The 23475-nt window shown below is 35.6% G+C and overlaps 1 protein-coding gene across 3 annotated transcripts in view; it reads right to left on the bottom strand.

Moving 5' to 3' along the window:
• The window catches only part of SMAD4 (SMAD family member 4), a 53222-nt gene that overhangs the window by 26794 nt on the left and 2953 nt on the right, over positions 1-23475 (bottom strand). For all 3 annotated transcript variants that reach the window (XR_009047928.1, XM_057698321.1, XM_057698322.1), the window contains exons 2-7: positions 10844-11222; positions 9512-9686; positions 9075-9104; positions 4190-4402; positions 702-821; positions 491-607 (exon numbers count right to left, since the gene is read on the bottom strand). Coding sequence is in view for 2 of the 3 variants with exons in the window: in XM_057698321.1 (XP_057554304.1) it covers positions 491-607; positions 702-821; positions 4190-4402; positions 9075-9104; positions 9512-9686; positions 10844-11092 (904 nt within the window). In the remaining variant the exon portion in view is untranslated. The remainder of the gene's footprint in view (positions 1-490; positions 608-701; positions 822-4189; positions 4403-9074; positions 9105-9511; positions 9687-10843; positions 11223-23475) is intronic.

Here is a 23475-nt window from a genome sequence, read left to right as displayed (position 1 = left end):
GTTCCTATTCTGCCTGAATCTACGAGGTATGGTTAACAGTAGGGTATCCCTCCCAATCAAGCCTGCACAGAGTAGAGGAATGACAGATTCAACATCTGAGTGTCTATGGTATGCTGAACTCTATGGTGAGAGACACCTTGAGATCTTGACACTCAAGGAGTTTCAATCCACTTAGGATGGGTATACAGATAAACATGAAATCTAAGAACACACAAAACAAACAAACAAACAAATGAATGGCAATCAATGTGGTGTTAATGAAACATTAGCAACAAAGAAATAAAAGTATTTTGTAAATATCAATCCTTTAAAACAAAGGTATGATAACTATGAAAAATAAAACTGTTTACAAAGAATACTGAAAAGCACTAATCATTTCATGAAACTAAACTGTAAGATGAATAAAAGATGTAAAAACATTTTTTAAAAAATAGAAAGAAAACAAAGTTCTCAAAAAGAAAAGGCCCTTACAACAAAAACAAGAGCTTACAGTAATGTCCGGGATGGGGCGGCATAGGCGGGTGGTGCTGAAGATGGCCGTTTTGGTGGTGAGGCAAATTAGGTGTGTATGGTGCAGTCCTACTTCCAGTCCAGGTGGTAGTGCTGTCTAAAAATTAAGGCCCATATGGATTAATTTGCTTTTATAAAGTCTGCCTATTTTTTCTCAACTACTTAAAAGATTTTAAAAAGCATGTACATACTATGATGGTAAGTAGCTGGCTGACCAGTAAATCCATTCTGCTGCTGTCCTGGCTGAGGCCCTGAAGCTATCTGCAACAATCCTTCACTATGGCTGCCTGCCAGGATACTGGCAGGCTGACCTAGGGGAACAAGAAGACATTAATACGGTACATATACAGATGCAATCCTATGGTTTTATAGGGTGAATGAAGGATCAACTATATCTGATAGTCACAATTACAAAGATGAGCCAAAAGAGAAACTTACCCATGGCCCATCAAAGAAAAAACCCTACAGCCATCGATAAAGACAAACCTTAACTTGAAGAAGTTCAAAATTATTCTATCTTTAAGTAATATCTAGCTTATTTTAGTGGCCTATTTCTTCACAAATATTCTTAAAATGCCAGCAAAACCCCACTACAGGTCTAGCCTATCATGATGTCTTCAGAAGTACATCAGCTCACCCCTAGCCACTCCATCTAGCTCTAAACCTTTCTGATTAGGACTGCAAAAGTTCAGGCTCAAAAAAACTGAAAACTGTAAAATTCATTATTATCAGCACTGGTACTGGTAATGGCTGACTGCTAGAGTCTGATCAAAGAAAAGCAGAGCAGGCAAATATTTTAAATGGAATGCGATGGGTAAGGTGAAAGTTAAAAAAAAAAAAAGGTAAGCGCCACTGTCCAATCAACACAGCATCTCCTAGTTAAAAAAAAAACAAACAACAACAACAACAAATCAGTCTATTTTGAAATGCTTTCATTACTTTTAAAAATCAAGAATTGCCTCTAAGAACACTATCATATTCCTGGATTTACAGAAAATTAGTTGCCCTCTCTATATGTAATACACCTGGAAAACTAGTCTACTCAAAACCATTGTATGAAATTGCTTATATTTTTAAGGCTTTATTTTTTGTGTGGAAAAAGCTTAATTTCCTCAAGCAAGTATTAAGTTAACTGTGCATCTCACTTGGAAAGCACTGAAAGTCCATAACTGTTATGTTACTGGCATTATCTCAATCCTTTCTCATCTACATAGGAGTATAATCAGATAGAAGAGACTAAATGACAGCAATGCTCTAGTATGCTCAAAGTTTCAAGAAAAAGGAACATTTTTCTCTTCTCTACAAATCACATTCCCTCAAGGCTAAGATAATAAAATTAAAAGCTAGAGCGACTATTTCAGTACTCCCCAAATATTTTTTTTTGAGATGATGTTTTCAGCAACATCCATCCCTTCCTACTCATCCCCCTCAAATTTTTGCAGTTATCTTTAAAGGTTAGTTACATTTTTACTCTTGGTTTTAACAACTGTACATGCTACATACTCTTAGCTCTCTTACAAAAACTGTCACTATGCAGGAGAAATTAAATTATTTTAATTTACTGCAGATATTTGGAAAGAAACCCTGAAACATTCAGGTGCCAAATGAACATAAAGCCCACTGCAGTTATCTGTACTGAATATTTCCATTACACAATTCCAAGTACATAAAATGAAATTAAAAAACTAAATCAGCTCATGTAGTCTTCCAATTCCCCTATTTTAGTCCAATAACTTTTCTTTCATCTAGTTTTATTAATACACTTTTTGAGATCTAAGGAAACATTCTGCAACGAATTCTAAAACTTACAGTAATCATTATTAATTGAGAAAATATATCCAAATAAACACCAAGACAAAATTATCCTCATTTCATTCATATCACTTTCTCTGGTCTTGAACAGAACTCTGGCCCCAAGGAATATAACTGTTAAAATGAAGTCACCTTAGCAAGCATCAACAAAAGCATGCAGGACTTCCTAGGTGGCGCAGTGGTAAAGAATCCGCCTGCCAATGCAGGGGACACGGGTTCAAGCCCTGTCCTGGGAAGATTCCATATGCCATGGAGCAACTAAGCCCGTGTGACACAACTACTGAGCCTGTGCTCTAGAGCCCATGAGACACAACTACTGAGTCCATGTGCCGCAACTACTGAAGCCCATGCACCTAGAGCCCGTGCTCCACAACAAGAGAAACCACTACGAGGAGCCTGCGCACCGCAATGAAGAGTAGCCCCTGCTCGCAGCAACTAGAGAAAGCCTGTGTGCAGCAACGAAGACCCAACGCAACCAATAAATAAATAAATAAATAAATTTATATTTAAAAAGGAAAAAAAAAAGCATGCAAATTCAACCTCCAGGTAGTATCAAAAGAGTTAAAGTGGCACTAATCAACAGAGTTAAGTGGCTATAATGTATGTTCTTTTATTCTCCTTCCCTACCCACTCTGTTTGTCAATTATATTCCCAAACTGGTAAATAAAGAGTAGACAGATAAGAGAAGCACCAAGTGATTAAAGATTCACGTTCCAAAGTACGGGTTAAACCTATATGGCTCACTTGGAATATGCTATCTATAGTGAGACTGTCATCTCATGTAGTAAATCCAAAAGATATTGTTTGAAGAGGTAAAATGAATTAAAGGGGGAAATTTGGTATACTTTATTTGAAACTCAATTGCAGAAATCAGTCCTCCATTTATTCCAAAGATCAACTTCCTATGTTGAATCTGATCTGATATTAAACAGAATAATGCTTCCTTTGATATCAACTAACAAAGTATCAGTCCAGGCCTATCAACAATTCACTGCTGACATGGGCATGGATACGATCTCCTTAGCAACCAGGTGCAAATAACACAACACAAATGCCAAGACCCTGTTCTGTGATTAATTTAAAAAAAAAAAAAAAAGAGGCCACTCAATTTGCCAAGTTGAAAACTGTCCAACCTTTGGTGGCTATGAAAATACGGTCATTATTGCCTTGACCAGGCCCTAAGAAAAGCTGAACCTAATAGCACTCTGCCTCCATGACATGGCAGAGAAGGTGAGCACCTCTATAACGGGAAGAATCGTTTGAAAATAGACTTCTTGTTAGGGAAAAAAAAAGGTTAGATACACAGAATTTAGCTTTATTTCAAAGTTGACTAAGATACTTAACATCTATCTTGAGGGTTATATGTTACAAACAAATTTGTCAAGATGTGTTTTCCTATGTTTGCACAATTAGAGACTGAGATGACTATTATAAAGTAACATTCTTCCAGATAAAGCAAAATAAAAATACTGATTAAAGAAAGCTTACAATTCCATTAACACAGATTTTTATAAACCTCTTGGTTCAAAACTACTTGTTGGCAACTTAAATATTTCCCTAAAATATATCTGAAAGCTCAAGAGACTTCTTACTTCTGCACGTAATAAAGTACAAATTAGACCATTAATTTAAGTCATTACTTAAATTCCAAGTGACTATACATCAACATGAGAACATTTAAATAGATTACAAATACCGTTTTTTTCCAGGACAACTCAAAAACCTATTTAATGCTTGTTTACCTATGAAAGATACCATAGTACTTTTAATTTTCACTTACTTGGAGGCTTCCTCCAAGTGACTACCTATAAATATTCAATGATTAGGAAAATTCATCTTGCTGACTACATCTGACTCTACAACTCACTTGTGGAAGCCACAGGAATGTTGGGAAAGTTGGTGGTGCTGGCAGCATTAGACTCAGATGGAGCCAAGAGAGCTGGGGTGCTGTATGTCTCCGTCGACGCACGATTACTTGGTGGATGCTGGATGGTTTGAATTGAATGCCCTTCAGTGGACAATGATGGCTGTCCCTCAAAGTCATGAACATATTCATCCTTCACCAACATACTAGGTGGAGCTATACAGAAAAGCAAACATATTTTAAAATATTATAAGCTTCTGTTCCCAGGAAAAAAAATCTTACAAGAAATACAACACCACCTAAAATCAACTACAGGGTAAATAACTCTAACTCAGAATTTTCTCATGCTCTTTTAAAAGCATACTACTTTTATCAGCAAAAAGTTATTTATTTAGCGGTAGTAGCACATCAGATCAATCTGACTGACTGCTTGAAATCTGAAGGTAGACTATATTCCAACAACCTCCAGCAATGGTCCTGAAGAGGTATTCCTTAGTTTCTTTTTTTTCCCCCTTAGTTTCTTGATTAATAATCTAAAAGAAATAATCACCTTAAATATATAACATAAAATAGACAAAAATCAAGTGGCTGGGGAAAATGTTTACCTAGCTAAGACCAAACTGAGACCAAGTAATTACTTTCTTTATCTTTTTACTAATTTCACAGAGTAAAAATATGAGTAGGATCTGACAGCTATCCAATTCCAGGATCTAGAATTACTGTTCAGTAACGTAGTCTTTGAAAGTGAAGTATACTGAATGTCCCCTAAAAGATTAGAATGAGCAGAAAAATACCAAATGGTATGTCAAACTGAAACTTTTTTCTAGAAACCCAATCCAAATGATGTTTGATAAATATGTAGTGTGAAAAAACTCAATAAACAACATCTTTCACCTACGTAGTTACACCTTAATGAGCAAAGCTAGACTCTAGCTGACATAACACCTTTTCTTGAACAAACCAAGGAATAGTTGGCTTTGTTGTGGGAAAAAAAGAAAACTGAAACTGCATTTATAATAATCAATGGGTCTCTGCCCAGAACCTCCCTGTTTGTTTTCAGGCTATAGTTTCGGGGTTTGCTTTCTATCTTTAGCAAACAACCCTTTACTGCATCTGAACTAACACTACCCTAGAATTTTATAGTCCATTGAACTCTAACACTAGGTTCTTTTCTTAGAGCAGTTAACAGTCAACAAAAAGACATTCTCTTTTCCATTAAGAATCAACATATCCTTATCTTTATCTCAATCTTTGAAAAAATCTATTGCACATAAATACTGAGAGTTACATTTTTTTTTTTATTAAATTGAGAATATTTCAAAGAGGTAAGAATAATCTGTTGTTCAGATTTCCATGCACAATCTCTTAAAGGGCTTTTTCATGCATCAAAAGTAATGAAGACATTGATATTTTTAAGACCCATAAATTCCATTCTAAAGAGTTTCTCTTTAGAAAATTCTATGGCAGCAAAAAGATAACCAAAAAGAGCTTAACATATCATTATATGTCAGTAAAAAAATGGATCTAACCACTCATCACTAATGTTGGCCAAATTATAAAAATGCAAACAAAAAAATCATTTGGGACATGAAGTGGGTGTGACTGTATTTACTCAATTTTTTAAAAATTATACTCTTCAACAAAGTCCTATGATTTTCTGCATATAGACCCTGACATCTCTATTTAATTCTTGGAAATTTTAGGGTTTTTTGTTGTTTACAGTGACTGGGATCTTTTTACCAAGATATTGCTATTGCTAGTACATAAGGAGAAAGCTATTGATATGAGGATATAGCTGGTCAACTTGATACTCATTATCTCTGCTTTTCAGTTGACGCTTTGGCTTAATGTGCAATCATAAGAATCCCTGGCAGTCCAGTGGTTAGGACTCGGTGCTTTCACTGCTGAGGCCCACGTTCAAACCCTGGTCAGGGAACTAAGATCCCACAAGCCGCATTGCGTGACCAAAAAAAAAAAAAAAAAAAGATTTGAAAATAACAACTGAACTCTGCTTTTAAAAAGTTATGCCTCATAACTTTTTCTTGCCTACTACGCTAGCTAACCCTTCCCAACTGTAAGTTTGGGACTTTTACCAGTCTACAGGTCCCTTTAATCAAATCACTTAAAATAAAAGTTTCTTAGGAAAAACTGGGTATCAACAAGGATAGATGTCTGCAATACATTTTTGCCAAGAGAAAAAAAGTAGGTTACAAAACACTATTGTATACTACGATCATATTCATGTTTAAAAAATCATGTAAGTAAAAAATTAAGGTCCAGTACAGTGTACAATATGCTTTTTGTCTAAGAAAGAGGGAAATAATACATGTATTTTTGCACAAAGAATTTTTGGAAGGAAACACCAGAAACTAATAAAAGTGATTACCTGCGGAAGGGGGGAATGGGGACAGGGGTGGGAGCACTTCTTTTCACTGTATACCTTTTTATAGTATTTTGATTTATGGACCATGTATTGCCTATTCAAAAAAATAAAATTAAAAAAAACATATAGTATATATTTTTAAAGTCCAGGAAACAGACACCAAACTATTAAGTATTTCTCTTTATGGACTAGCATTCAACAAATTAAATTCACTGAAAAAATATTTATTGAGCACCTATGTTCCAGGTACTGTTCTAGCACTTGGGATACATCAGTAAACAAAAGATCACTGCCCTCACAGAGCTCACAGTCTTTTATGATATTTTTCTATTGCTTAAATATCTAATAGTGAGCACACATTACTCCAGCCCCTCCTAGCTGTCTAGTCTTGAGCACGTTCCTTGACCTCTCCGGGTACCAGTCTCTACATCTGATAAAATGTAGATAATGCCACCTACCATGTAGGAGTATTAGCAGAATGATGACACAATATTTGTAAAATATTCTGACACAAAATATGTACTTAGAAAGTGTTAGCTATTATGATTTAACCATATTTTTAGAGTGGTCATACAAGTATACAGAGATTATAAAATGTTCTATGAGGAGTAAAGAATGCATAGCGGCCAGAAAAGCTGAAGATACTGAGCTCATCCTAGGTCTCTGCTCTTTATTACCACCAGCAAGCAGGTTACAGCCTGTCTGATGGTACTGTCACTGTCTTATTTACCTTTTCTTTCCTCCACTAGACTATGAGCTCCCTCGAGTGGAAAAAACACACCATATTTATCTTATTGTCCCTGGAACCTAACACAGTACCAGGCAATACATGCTCATTAAATATTTATTAAAATCAACACACAAGTTGATGTGGTCATGGAAAGTTTCATAGAAGAGATGAGACAGGCTGGAAATGATTACCACCAAGATCCCAATTCAAAAGTGAAGGAATTAACCCATGTGCTTAACTTTTAGCTACCTGGCCTTATATTATTTCCTTGTCCAAATCTAAAAGAACCTGTGAGAAACCCATATTGTTCTCTGAGGAAAGAAGCCACTGAAGCCAGCCTTTACACAGCCACCACTAGGGGGATCCATAAGGCTGAATACAGGGCTAGAGCATAAAAAGGGGCTCCCAACCCACACAAGCCCATCAATAACAGGAACTCATAACAGCAGTATTTTAGGACAGGAAGCAGTGTGATGAGTCTTCAGAATTGGATATCCTCACAACCAGCCCCCTAGGAAGATTCTGATATAGTTATCACTACACTTGCCCAACCTCTAATACCCACCGAGCTAAAAGCTTTCATTCTCCAAAAACATAGATGGAGAATGCTAAAGATCTAAAGGGTGTTTACTTTCAAAAAGAGGTGACATGATATCAACGTCTGTGTGGTGAAGAGGCAGGGCTTTACCCAATCAATCTTAAAGCTACCCTTCCCAGATGACCACAACAGCTTCCATTACCAACCCACTATTCTCAGAAACCAACTAACCCTTAACAGGTACTAAAAGGCACTAGAGTCTTCCTTTATAATTACTGACATGGAAGAGAAGTGGAGAAATAAAAACAAGCAGACTTTCATGCTCTTCCTAAATGTTAAGGTCAGATGATATTTCTGACCCGTTTCTAAGATTCTGTAACAAAAGAGGTGCTCAGCCACTAATTTCCCTTCAAAACAATGGCACACCTTTCTAAGATGATAGTGGCTCTTTTATCAGAATTTCTCTGCAAATGAATTATTTCTTACAGAAATTTTAGTTCATTAACATGTTCCAAGAAACAGAACTAAAGTTTCAACGGATCTCAGTTCTCAAATATTATACACACAAAAAATACCCACCCCCCATTTGTTTCATTTCCCCACCTCAAAACACTTTCTCCTTTTAAAATCAGGATTAAAACATCTGTGATTGACATATACTTTAAAGTAGCCTTGTTTTATTTACTCAAAATGTAACAAGACTGAAAAAATTAATGTATTACACAGTTTTAAGTTATTCAGAAAATTATCATTCATAAAAATTAGGCTGAAATGAAGGAAAATGAGAATTTTGGTGTTTTTAAACTATGTTACACATGATTCTAAATTATCAGAGATTATTTATACCCATTTAAGTTAAAATAAATACTTTGAAGATTTTGAAAAAAAAAAATAAAGATAAAAAAATAAACTGGCTCCGTGAGATTTTCTTCCAAAATAGTTTTTACCAATTCAAAAATAATTCTTCCTTTGTATGTTTTCTGTTCCCCTATCACATTTTTTAGACTACCTTCAGTCATAAACAGCAGTTCAAATCCAAAGAGCCAACAGCCTATTTAAATCCAGTTTTAAGTGCTGACGCATGCCCCGCCCCCTCCAAAGCATACATTTCTGAAGCAGTAAGTTTTTTTCTTGTAAATGTTACCAGCACCCACACAAACTAGTTCTAGGTCAATCAAAAAACAAAGGGGACAGGATAAAAGAAAAGAGAGAAAGTTACGAGAAACAAATTACCTACCATTACTCTGCAGTGTTAATCCCGAGAGATCTTAAATTTTAAAAGGGAAAGGAAAATAAAACATTAATCATTACCATGAAAATAATTTCCATTATATTTTAAATTACAGAATGTAAATTTAAGCCAGGGATTCAAAACTTCCATGAACCATTCCAATTCAAGAATAGTAGTACAAATGCTATCTAACTGCATAAATGCTTTCCATCTTGTTTTTTGAAAACAATCTTCTAAATGGGCAAATTAGTTTTAGCAGTCAGAATACAAGTTTGTTCTGAATTCAAATTTAAATATTTATATTTCCTTAAAAATGTCTGATACTTTAACCTTAGTTGAAGTCCTGGGCTATCTCCAAATTTATAATTTAACTTAGAAAAATTAAAACACTATTGCGATCTTTTCCCTTTGTGCTTCTAAGCATAAAAGCAAAGCCTACTTACCAATTCCGGGTGATACAACTCGTTCATAGTGATATGGATTCACACAGACACTATCACATTTTAAGTCAAACGCATACTGACAATATTTAACATGTTTTAATTCATTTTTGTGAAGATCAGGCCACCTCCAGAGACGAGCGTAGATCACATGAGGAAATCCTTTCCGACCAGCCACCTAAGAAAAATAAATGACCATTTGTTGAACATCAGCTATGCATCACACATTACACAAGGCACACTATACATTCTCAATTAATCCTTACAATCCTATGAAGTCAGTATTATAATCCCCATTTCTTAAATGAGAAAACTAAAGCTCAAAATAACTTACTTAGCCATGGTCACAAAGCAATAAAGTTAGGTATGATTTTTAGGCTTATGCTCAGGTTTTAAAAATGCAAAAAAAGTATGAGTTTGATGAAGAAACCATGCCTAAAATCTAGAAATAAAAACTTTAAATCTAACAATATAAGCTTTCTACATGTTTCTTTAAAAATATTAAACACAGGAGATATATTATGTAGTTCTATAAGAAAAATCTGATCCATGAAAATAAAAGGTAAAGAAAATTTGTATATATAAGTTTTCAACTCCAGAAGTTTTAAAATTATGCTTGAAGTCTTCTGGATTGTTTTTCAAACAAAAGTACCAAACATACAATATCAGATTTCTAAATTATAAAAGAACTGAGTATAACTCAGTTTTTTGGGTTTTTTTTGGAATTTTTTTAATCAAAAATAATAACTCGTTGGAGGAAGTGAGTCGCAGAATGCATGTTAACGAAAGCTGATGTGATTTAAAAGACTGCCTTGAGAAAGTCCACCCAAAATACAAGGCAAAAGACAAAGTATTGGGATTTAAGAGAGAAATGGTAGGACTCATGGAGGATAGAGCCAAGAGAACCAATATCAATGCAAAAAAGATGTGCAAAAGAAAAAGAATGTAGTGGATGAGAGAGAATAATAACTCAGTTTTTTAAATGTGCACATAATACCAAAAAAGAGAAAAAGAAAAAAAAAAAGGCTACAGGGATGAATATCAAAGTGATGAAGATGTGGGTTTTCTTCTGATTTTTATTTTTAGTTTCCAAATTTTCTACACTGAACATTTTTTTTTAGTCAAAACACTTAAAAACTTTTAAACTATATCTCTACTGTATGGAAGATACATTCTTCTGTATATTCCCATAATGTGTACTGGTACAGGAGGTACTATGATATCTAAAGAGATGGAGCAAGCATTAAATTTCCCATAGTAACTTAAGAGGAAACATGAATTTGTAAAAATCTGCCACTACAGAAGATATAGAAAAAACTCTAGAACGAGACTAACCTGAAGCCTTCCATCCAATGTTCTCTGTATGGTAACACATTTGCTAGGGTGAGCTCCATTTGTAGTTATAGCTGTTATTAAAGAATCCAATTCATCTTTTTTCTCCTTCAGCTTCTTTACCAAACTTTCAATTGCTCTTTTTGCAAATGTTTCACTCTCTCCACCTTGTCTATGGCACATCAAACTATGTACAATGCTCAGACAGGCATCATTACTTGTTGGTGTATTTGTAATAGACATATTGTCCATTTGTTAAAGTTATTTCTTTTAAATCAAATGTGTCTCCAATTTCCGGAGCAATTCTGATCTTTTGGAGGCAGTGAAAAACAACGGCTAACGTTGCAAGGAAAATTGTTAGACATGTGGTATTCAGGATAACCTAAAAGAAAAGAAAAAAGAGAGAGACACACACAGATATTAGAAAACATTTCACAAAGTAGATTCAATTACTTGGGAAAGATGGAATTGCCCCAGTTAAGTCAAAGATTCAATGCACATAATTAAAATGTGGTGCTTATAGTTTTAAATGACAATTAAAATGTTGTTTTTGACATTCCCAAAATATTAAAGTTAGGCCTTCTCATTATTATAAAGGTGTGTTCAGTCAAATCCTGTCGACTGTCAACTAGTCTTGTCGACTAGTCACCCTAAAGTAAAATCTTAACAGAACTTTTTTTTTTTTTTTCCCAAAGTTCTTTATTGGAAAAGAATTGCTTTACACTCTTGTACCAGCTTTTGAGGTATACCAAAGTGAATCAGCTGTATTTATACATATATCCCCATATCCCCTTCCTCCCGTGACTCCCTCCTGTGACTCCCTCCCGCTCTCCCTGTCCTGGCCCTCTAAGGCATCAAGGATTACTTATGAAGACCAGCACTTTAAAATATTCTTGATCAACAACTAGCTAAACCTAAGTCTATCACTAATACACATAAAAAATTCACCATCACCTATGCTGTTTATCAGTTAACTATACCCAACTTCATTATAAAGACCATTGACAACAATAAAAAGATGAATAATTTTTAAATGGGCAAAGGACTCTAATACTCAATTCTCCAAAGAATGGCCAATAAGCACATGAAAGATACTGAATACCATTAGTTATTACTGAATTGCATACCAAAACTACAAAGAGATACCACTTCACACCCACTAGGTTGGATAAATTAAAAGAATAGACAAAAATTATTGGCAAGAAAGCAGAGAAAATGGAACCCTCATATATTGCTGGTGGGATTGCAAAACTGTACAGCCACCTTGGAAAGTAGTCTGACAATCCCTCAAAATGTTAAACACAAAGTCACCATATAACCCAGCAATCCCACCCTTAGCAATTTCATCCAAATTTACCAAAAACCTACATCCACAAAAAAAAATGTACATAAATGTTCACAGCAGTATCATTCATAATAGCCAAAAAGTAAATACAACCCAAATGCCCATCAACTGACAAATGTATAAATGAGTATATCTATACAACGTAATATTATCCAATCATAAAGAGGAATGAAGTACGGATACATGCTTCAGCATGGATGAACCCAGAAAACATGTTAGGTGAAAGAAGCCAGTCACAAATGGCCACATGTTGTATAATCCCATTTATACAAAATATCCAGAATAGGCAGATGACCAAAACAAAAAGTAGATTAGTGGTTGCCAAAGTGGTGGGGGGGGGGGGGGACTTCTAATGGGTATGGAGTTTCTTTTGGGGGTAATGAAAATGTTCTAACATTGATACTGGTGATAGTTGCAGAACTCTGTCACTAGAGTGAAAACCATCAAATCATACACTTTAAAAAAGTGAATTTTATACTATGTGAATCATATATCAATGAAGTTGTTATTTTAAAAAAAGAGAGACCACTGAATTCCTCAAAAGATTTTCCCCATAAAAACAGGGTAAATTATTTTCAAAAATATTAAAATACAGAAAATAAATATTAATTAAAAATCCATTCAACATTCATAACTCAAACTAACTTATCTAACCTCAAAATCTCACATGGAATAAGAAAATGGCATCAGCCTAAGAATAAATGAGATAAAGCAGGAGTGGAAGCTGTACTTATGCCAGGTTGTCTTTATTTGTTTGTTGATGTTGTTGCATTCCATCCTTATTTTGCTTTTGTTTTCTTTGGCTATTTACTTGAATTATAAAAACCCACCCTCCATCACCAAATTAATAAAACTAACTCATCAGTCTCTACCAAAATCTGTTCCTCTTCTGACGACCATTACTTGTACAGCTTGAACTCCACTCAATTACCCAGTATTGGAAAGCATGACAAATCATCTTTGACCTACCTCTCTTGACTACCCGCTACATTCTCTCACAAAGTTACCTTAGTCATTTCTATCAATTTCTATTCTACCAGACACTGCTGTAGTTGTGGGCTTCCTTTAAATTTATATCACTTGGTATTTAACATGTGCTCCCGTCTACTGTAATCTGTTTTACATAAATTCCTGCCCCAGGCAAAGAAAAAGCAGTTTTTCTTATGTCTTTGAATACTTAGCCACTTGCCCACATTCAATAAATACATGTTGAAGGTACACTTTCCAGATAACCAAAGATTATCTGCCTAGTAGGTTTTGGAATTAGAGGTCTGGATTAGAATCCCAGCTCTCACACTAAGTAGTGGAACAAATTAAGTTACTTAAACTCTCTCTGAACCTGGATTAAAAGGAGGGTATACAGAACTCAAAGAGGAAAATCTATATGAAGTGCCTAGTACGCAATGTTAGTAAAAGCTGCTCCTGTCTGAATACTGAAATGTTTATTTTGTTTTAAAAAGAGATGTTCCTAAAATACATCATGCATTTTTCTACATTTTCTCCTATTAAAATTTGTCAAACAAAATTTAGAAGAGCAGGAACAGTAGTAAATCACCCATGCAGGATTCACAACACAAAGGCATACAGGAGCCAGGAAAATTATGTAAATGAATAAAATATGCCAGGTGTAAAGAAAAGTACTGAGGAGGACAAGTGCATGTCCATCTAAAGTGAGTAGCCGTGGGACTTCCCTGGTGGTCCAGTAGTTAAGACTCCATGCTCTCAATGCAGGGGGCCCCGGGTTCCATCCCTGGTCAAAGAACTAGATCCGTCATGCTGCAACTAAAAGCCTGCATGCTGCAACTAAAAAAGATCCTACATGCTGCAACAAAGGCCGCCATTCGCCACAACTAGAGCAAGTCCGCAGAGCAATGACAACCCAACGCAGCCAAAAAATAAAAATAAAAAAATAAATACATAAATAAATAAATTTAAGAAAGAAAATAAAGTGAGTAGCTGCTACTCACCCTTGGCGGAAGTGGCATTTGAGCTGCCACATCTTCAACGCCCATTTATACGTCAAAAAATAAGTACTGGAAACTTATTTGCAGGAAAAGGGAGGAAAGAAGGGGAAAGAGAAATCACTGTGTACGCCAAACCAAACACACCTTCAACTCAAATCTGGCCCAAGAGAATCACCAGTCTGAAATCTCAGCATGCCAACCTAACAACAATTTTAATCTCTTAACTTCAAAAGCTCTCAGGGACAGGGATTGTACTCCTCAGCCATCATTATATGCCCAATTCCTAGGACATAAAATGTTTCCTATTGTTAGGTGAATGCATTTCTGCATGTGCTTTCAGATTCATGCTCCGGCTACTTGTTTTGCCTAAAATACCCAGTCCCATTTTACATACTTGCTAAAGTCCTAGCCATCCTTCAAAGTGCAGCTCAAATGTCTCAATTTCTCCAAGAGTTTCCCCTAACGCACTACCTCCTCTCCCCACAATCCTGAAGGAGAACTACTTCCCTGGTGTTTTTACTGTGCCCGCCCTAGTATGTTACTTGACACCTCCCTCAAATTAAAAACACATCCCAATTACAACTCAACACATACTGTAGTTATTTGATTATGTATTTGTTTCACACCTTGTTGCCACAAGTTTAGAAGAAAACAGCAACACTTTCTCATCCTAAAAATTCCCAGTACCATGCACAGTTCCTTTCATATACCAGGGAAATGTTTGCGAGTTGACTATATAGCTTTTGCATTGGGTGTCATTTCCTTGCAACATTTTTTTTTAATTAATTTATTTATTTATTTAATTTTATTTACTGACTATGTTGGGTCTTCGTTACTCTGCACAGGCTTTCTTTAGTTGTGGCAAGCAGGGGCTATTCATTGCGGTGCACAGGCTTCTCATTGCAGTGACTTCTCTTGTTGTGGAGCACAGGCTCTAGGCGCATGAGCTCAGTAGCTGCAGCTCTCGGGCTCTAGAGTACGGGCTCAGTAGTTGTGGCACGTGGGCTTAGCTGCTCTGCGGCATGTGGGATCTTCCTGGTCCAGGGCTAGAACCCATGTCCCCTGCATTGGCAGGCGGATTCTTAACCACTGTGCCACCAGGGAAGTCCCTTTGCAACAAATTTTGAAGAATGCAAATACTTCTGTCGTTGAACTCATTTTTTGATATTACATTCCAGAAGATTTGTTCCAATGCATGTAACTATTTCATCACAATCTCACTGTCAGATGTTATCATCTCTAAATTTTATTAAATTTTATTAAGCTATTTTTGGCCCTAACAGTATCTCAGAAACTGTTTTAATTGCACATTTCTTTGAAAACTAGTGGAAATATTCCTATGACCACTAGCGCCTGAAACATAATTTAAAAGTTCTTTGTATAAAAAATAACACCAGGGGCTTCCTAGGTGGCGCAGTGGTTAACAAATCGTCTGCCAATGCAGAGGTCACGGGTTTGATCCTAGCTCCAGGAAGATTCCACATGCCGCGGAGCAACTAAGCCCATGTGCCAAGAAATTAAATAAATAAATAAATAAATAAATAAATAAATAAATACCATTTAAAAAAAAAAAAAATACCAGCAGGGCTATATAGGTGTTTTTCTATATGAATTAGCTCTAGATTATAATTTTTTAAAGAGTGGTATGGAATGATAGTAGACAAGGGCACTGGACGGGCATAAACAAAATTATATATTCTAATCAAAGCTCCAGCAGCATGACTGGGCAAGTTAACATCTCTTTCAATTCTCTTATCTATAAAATGGAAACAATATCTGCCTTGCCAAGTTTACAGACTGGCTATGGTAATCAAATGCAACAGTGTATATGAAAGCAATCTGGGGACCATAAATTGGCCAATTCAACAAACACTGTATCTGCTAGGAGCAAAGCACTACAGATAGAAAAACAAGTAACACATCATCAGACAGTGGTTCTCAACTCTATTGAGAATATCCCATTTTTGTAACAAAGAATTTATATTTGTCATTAGCTGTCCTGAAACAAACTTCTAACCTACTTATGTTTTTATTTAATTTAACAATGCCCTAATTATAGTATAAAGGGGGAAAAATTAATATATAATGAAGTGTGTATTTCAATAAAAATGCTCAGGCATATCAACAAAAATTAGAAAGTATAGTAAAGAGGTTAGATGCCTAGACTTATATGGTAAATCACCATAAATATGACAATTACAAATTCAGACCTTCCAAGACAGGCGTGTTGTTTTGGCACAGTGGCATTACAGCTGGTGACATGGAGAACAACTGATATAGACAATCCAAACATATCATTACACTAAGTAACAGATACCTACAAGAGGTAGGAATTACAGTGATTTGGAAATAGAAAAGCATGAAAAATCCACAGGTAAGCTAAGTCTTAGCATGATGTATCAGTCTATCAGGCTAGGCTAGTCTATGTCACAGTGATAACCACTTCCCAAATATCAGCAGCTTAAAACAAAGGTTTGTTTTCTGCATAAACTACAGTCAATCACAGATATATGCCCATAACAGCAATGTCCATCACTGCTCACTGTCATCTCTCACAGATTAGGCTAAGAAAGTCTCCGTTTCTACATGTGTCCTTAAGTGGCAGGGGGAAAGACAGGATAACTCACGTTGCTGGACTATCACTTCTGCTCACACTGGATGGGCCAAGTCATATGGCCACGCCAGTGGTTCTCAATCAGAGCAACACTGTCCCTCCATGGACATCTGGCAACTTCTGGAGATAATTTTGATTGCCACAAGTGGAATGGGGAAGTGGAAGGCAAAGTAGTACTACCGAGTATCTAGTGGGTTAAGTCCAGGGCTGCTGCTACACATCCTGCAATGCACAGGACAGCCACCACAACAAAAATTTATCCAGCCCAAAATGTCAATATGCTGAAGCTGAGAAACCCAGGACCATGCCCAATTTCAAGGTGGGGAAGGGAGACAGAGAAGTACAAGATTACCATGTGCCAGAAGAGAGCCCTCAGAATATTGATGGAACAGTACTAGTCACTACCACATGTGAATAAGAATTTGCCAAACTGAGGAAAATTACAGGAAAAAGCAGAGGGACAAAAGTGCAGTTGTTTTGTCTAGAGCAGGTTTACAGTAGGAAAGAGGGGGAGAAATAACAGCATTAGATCTGTATTAGAAAGAAAACTATAGAGAGAGCATGGAGAAGAGCTTTGCAACGAGGAAGAGAAAACCAGTTAGGAGACACCGATTGGAAGACTGATAGGGCCTAGATTAGGGAAATGGACAATGGAAACAAGGGGAACGAATAAGATGTTTCTAGGTAAAACAGACTAGATTTTTTTAGTTAACTAAGTATAAGGAGTGAAAAGAAGAGTCAAAAGATGGCCCATTTGCTAGATAGGTTAACTGAATGGTGAAGAAAGAATAAAAGATTTAAAAGAGGTTAAGTAACAAATTCAGCTTTAAATATGCTGAGTTTGAAGAGCTCATTAGAGAAGTTAAGCCTACGTGAAAGTCTCTAACACACAGGCATTAGATAAAGTCACTGTAATACAACAAACCTTCCCACAGTGTTGGGGTAACAGGAGGTCGGAAGTCAGCAGAAGGAACACAGGTTTGTTCTTATACCTACCTATTTTGTATTTTTGTCTCTAGCCTTGCTGTTAAACATAAGCTGTCACCTGAAGTTGACCACAGGTCTAAAAGCAACAGAATGGACTACAAAGCCAAGATAATTAAAATACTCTAAAATTAAAAAGGCTGAGTGCTGACCTGAGAGGCTCTCGTGGAAATTCATAAACTTTAGTTAATGAATGTTGACCTCTTTTCATTTCTCAGATGTCTGTTTACATTTGGATTATTGACTACACTATATATGGGAAACAAACATACAGGTATATTTTCTAGAAATTATAGATATTTTGATCAAGGATCAAATATGGGAATATTTGAGAAAGTCCTTAAGTTTAACAAGGGGGAAAAAAAGCCTGCCCTGGTGAAGTATCACTAAAAAGAAATTCTAAGCACAGGCTTAGTTCAACTGCCTGCAGCACAAGTTACAGCCTAGACTGAGCTTCGTCAAAATGAGGTCAGTCGGAGGAGAACCTCCAAGAGCACAAAGAATTATATACATGCACAGGTATTAATGATTATAAAGATCTGAGATGGGAACAATACAATCAAAGAAACAAAAAACATTTTTTGGCAATAACTTTTAAGATGAAACAGAAGGGACAAATTTAGAGATATGCTTCTTGTTTACCCACTGGGCTTAGATTTAAATTTCATATTGGTACACTAATTTCACCTTAAATAATCTTATTTGAAAATTAACATTTTTCTGAATGAATAAATTAAAGGTTGTTAAAAGAAGAATGAACAAAATCCTCTAGCTGACATTTGTTTTTTGTCTGCCAGCATATATTTCCCCTTCTCTAACAGTACTCTGATTTTCCAATAAGACTCTCCCCATCTGAGCAGGTGGGACAATCCCAATCCTGACTAACCAGAGCCACCTCCTAGGTAGATCAGCTGTTTCAAAGACAGAAGAAGACCCAAGTAAGGCTAAGGATACAGCTCCAGGAGTTCTGTTGGAATTACAAGGTGGGTGGGAGGGGTGGGGACAACAAACACGACTCTCTCTTTGCTGGGCTTGAACTTGAAGCTGGGAGTTGTTGGTCTAGGCCTACCTGAGACTTAAATTAACAGAAAGGGAAACAACCAAAAGATAGAATCCTGGTGATACTGGCTTCTTGTGACCCTGATCCAGCACTCTGAGGCCAGCTCTGATTCCAGACCAAGCCAATGAATTCCCTTTTTACTTAACTTGATTGCTACATATTTCCCAGTATATAACTGAAGAAAAATTCAGTTACTCAAGGACCTACTATATAGCACAGGGAACTATACTCAATATTTTATAATAACTTATAAGGGGAAAAAAATCTGAAAAAGAATATATATGTCTCTATACATTATTTATATATCTATATCTACATATATAGAGATATATATCTGAATCACTGTGTTGTACACCTGAAACTAACACAACATTGTAAATCAACTATATACTTCAATTTTTAAAAAACTGAGTTAATAACATTCTCAGAAATTGCAGCAATATAATACAAACCACATGTATAAACAATGGAACCAACCAGTAATCTTGTCAATAATACAGTTAACAAATAACGAGTTACTTTAAAATAGCAGTTGCCAAACTCTAGTCTCCAGTACACTTACTTACATACTTAATTATTGAGAATTCCAAATAGCCTTTATGTGAGTTACATCTATTAATATTTACCATACCATGAATTAAAACAAATGTTTATTTACTCTATTAAATTAATTTAAAATAATAATAAACCCATTACATATTAATATAAGTTCTATGAAAAATAACTATTTTCTAAAACAGAGATGAATTCAGAGTGACACTGTTTTCCATTTTTGCAAATTTCTTCAATGTCCAGCTTAAGAGAAGACAGCTGGATTCTCACATCTGCTTCTGCATTCCATCTATTGTGATACGCTGTTTTGGTTAACATATATGAAAGAAAATGTGCCTCACACAGATAAATAACTGGAAAAGAGAAGACTATTTTAATGGCCCTTTCCATAATGATGGATATTCATCTTTTATTCAACACCAAAATGCAACAAACAGCAATTCCTAAAGGTTAGTTGCAATGTGGAATCTGAAACTGTATCAATCAACTTCTTGGCTCTGTTATATAAAAATCCATTGGTCCGTACTGTATTTTGAATGGCTCTCCTACCCATGCATGATTTGTAACATCACGCATTGGTCATCTGGAAAAATACTGGTTCAATGAGTTATAAGGACCTTCCCAATGTTGACACATTTCCTTACACAATCAATATATTTTTTAAAAATCACATTCCTAAATATCATCACCAATCTCATTAGAAAATCCTTTAAGTATTGAGAAGCTGGCAAGCCCACGGTGGCAGATACAAGTTTTCCCAAAATCAAATTTTCACTTGAAAGATCAGATTTTTATCATTGGCAGCAAAGAGTTATCTTCCTTAAGTGACAGGCTCACTTCACTCATTTTCAAGGAAAGGCCTGCCAAATATCCAAGTCTAAGTAACTACAGTTTAACTATCAGTCATTCTTTTAAGTAAAAATAAAAGTAGTGTCCCATTAAAGCAGCTAGTTTAACTTGCAGCCCAATCACACAAGTGCTTTTCCTAGAGATGAACCTTGTATGCTGATGTGCAGAACTACTTTATGCACACTTTCATTTAATCACACCGAATACTGAAAAGACATGCACTCCAGGATAGATACTTTAAAAATTAAAACTTTTTACTGCTTTACCAAGGATATTTTTAAGCGAAACTGCCATTTTTTTCAAATGGTAATGTGTGTTTGGTGGCCACTGCCTTGATTCAAGCTAAGGTGCCAGCAGTTTACCCACCACTGCTTCCTCACCATCAGTGCAAATGTCAACACAGTAAAAGGGCACATAATGTCTCAGTTTTATTATGAGAATAATTTTGATTTCATGAACCCCTAGAAGATAAGGATCACGGAGGCCCCCAGGAGTCTGTGGACCACACTTTGGAAAACACCATTTTAAAAGACTGTGAAGTAGGGTGAATTTTAATAACTGATAACTGAAAGATACATTTCATAAAACCTTCTAAATGAAGGAGACTATCAAGTCATCTAGCTTTCAAAAGAGGCTGTAACCAAATTCCCCCTGCAGGTTAGCCCAGCCCTACTAAATATATATTGAGTGGGGCCCTACCTTTAAAAAGCACTCTAGGAGTGCTGTCAGTTTTACAAAGCACTGATACAGTCTATGCTAGTCTACACCCTTCACTTTACAAATTAGCAAAAAGATAGTGAAATTGCAATGTCACCAATATATGAAACTAATTAAAAAGACTAATTACATAGAAGGTATGCCATTTTTCTTACTATCAGCCAGCTGCTTAATTTCAACATCTATACATATAAAATTCTTCCTTCAACTAGTTTTGGTAAATCTCTACGACACAGATGCACCTAATGTGTTTATGTACAGTAATACTTGGTTTATCTAACCACATTAAGCACTACTTCCAGTTATCCTTTCACCAGATGATTCAATTATTACAATAACTGGCCACCTACTGATATCAAATGCTCCAGAATTCACTAGTGAATACTGCTGATAACCTTAATCCACTCATACATTTAGAAATACATTTTGACTTGAAAAAGACCTGAGTTACATACATTCATCTACATTAGGATACAAAAATCACACCTTACTACATACCAAAGACAAATATTCAGTAGAAGTCCTTTTTTTAACATTATAAATAAGATTTGCATTCTAAACATGCAGACTGGGGTTTGATGAATTTTAAGTAACTTACTCTAGTGCACCAATGATTGTAAAATAAAGCTGGTAGTATATTAAAACAAATGAAGCAATAAAGACAGGCATACTAAAATATCCAAAGGCTTTAAAATCAAGAGGTCCTCTTTTTTTTTTTTTTTTTTTTTTTTAAATAATACAGATTCCCATGCCTCCTCCACTCCATTCTCATCCTGAATCTGTATTCTGGGATGGGATGTGGGGAGGGGACAAAGAATATTTTGTTTTATTTTTTTAAATAGCTCTTCTAGAGACGCATGTGCAACTCACAGACCAGCACTTATGAACTACTTCAGGTAATATATGGATAAATGGAGAACTGAACATGCCCCCTCTAGATGATCTCTAAAGAACTGGTAACTAGCTAGGTTTGTTGAGCAACTGTCTCACACTGTATAAGTTAACCTCTGACAGTAAAACCTAAATCAATGCAACTCGTTTCTCAGGGACCAATGAAGTGACCAGTTAATCGGTGCCTAGAAACTGTGATGGTTTCCAAGCAGATTAACCCCCTATGAGGACCAAATTCCCACTGGAGTTTAGATGCAAAGTTAAAAGGAGCCCAAGTAAGCATTTCAGAATATGTTAAAATATCAACTTTTTATTTGGGATAGCAATGATAAAACAACTTCTCATCAGGGGAAACAGAGCTTCCTAAAACTTGCTACCAGACAGTTCAAATGAATTGAAGAAAGATTCAAAGAGGAGAGAGGCAGACAAAGGGACAGACTTGGAAGCAAAACCAATATGGCTGGCAATACCTTCAAGGAACCCCTTAAGTCAGAAGTGAGAGATCATTACATTGTGCATGTGTATATCACTGTCTTAAAGAATGTAAAGCTGACACAAATGAAACAGTTTAAAGAAGAAGAAGTTAGAGGACCCTAACAGCTCAACCATTTCGGAACTCAGAATTGGTTGCATCCCAAGCCGAGTCACAATTTCTGGAGGTGGGATCCAGCCATCAGTATTCTGTAAAGCTCTCCAAGAAATTTCAAAATGTAGCTGAGGTTGAGAACCACTGCCCTAAACTTTGGGAGTAAAAAAGCAATAAAAAGACGAACACCACACAGTTACAAGTTTTCCAAACTGCAAACAATTCTCATTTAAAACGTAAATAATGAAGTATAGTCTTTAAGCTTAAAGGTATTTACAATTATCACCAACTTTAAATTAAGATGTAAAAATAGGCACTCTTTACCAACAATCTCAAGTAGCTATCTCACCTATGATATATTTGCAGTAGTAAATAATAAGATTTATTATAAGTAGTAAATAACAAGACTTATTCTAAGATTCGGATGACCTCTCATCTTAGTTTTACATAGGTAAGTACCACCCTAGTTTTTATCCACTCTCATGGTTAAAACAAATTTTCCTAGATGCCAAGTACACCCATGTAATAGTGTCAAGGTGACACAACCTAAAATATCTTGTTCCTGAGAAACTGGAATTTAGCCACATCTTCTATCACCAAAATTACACATTTTAGGATGAGGGAAAAAAAATCCAAAAATTCTAAATCTGACTCATTATTAAGTATATGTTTTGGCATATTATGATGCTAACAGTACCATAATAAAAGTTGCTCAAATGAATAATATCTAGACATATTTGTCAACTGTCTGAATTTCTCTTTTTCAACTGAATCTTCATCAACTGTGGAACAATAAACCCGAAATTTGATAATTTAACAAAATGATGTTAAATTCTGTGTTATGCAGATCTAACTCCTTTAACTTTAGTGTAGAAAATAATGAAATCAACACCATTTCAGTCAGGTTAGTATATTTACACATGATTGTCACCTCACCTTTAATCATCACTGAAGCAAAACAAAAATTTCTGCCTAACTACACTATTTTCTACAGGAAAAAAAGGAAATCCAAAGATGTACAATAAGCACTGAAATGGCAAATGTTTAAAAAACCATTCACTCTAAAATCACTG

This window comes from Hippopotamus amphibius, chromosome 11, assembly GCF_030028045.1.
Source record: "Hippopotamus amphibius kiboko isolate mHipAmp2 chromosome 11, mHipAmp2.hap2, whole genome shotgun sequence".
NCBI lineage: Eukaryota > Metazoa > Chordata > Mammalia > Artiodactyla > Hippopotamidae > Hippopotamus > Hippopotamus amphibius.
The sequence above is the reverse complement of the archived record's forward strand: the minus strand, read 5'-3'. Positions and strand labels throughout refer to the sequence as shown.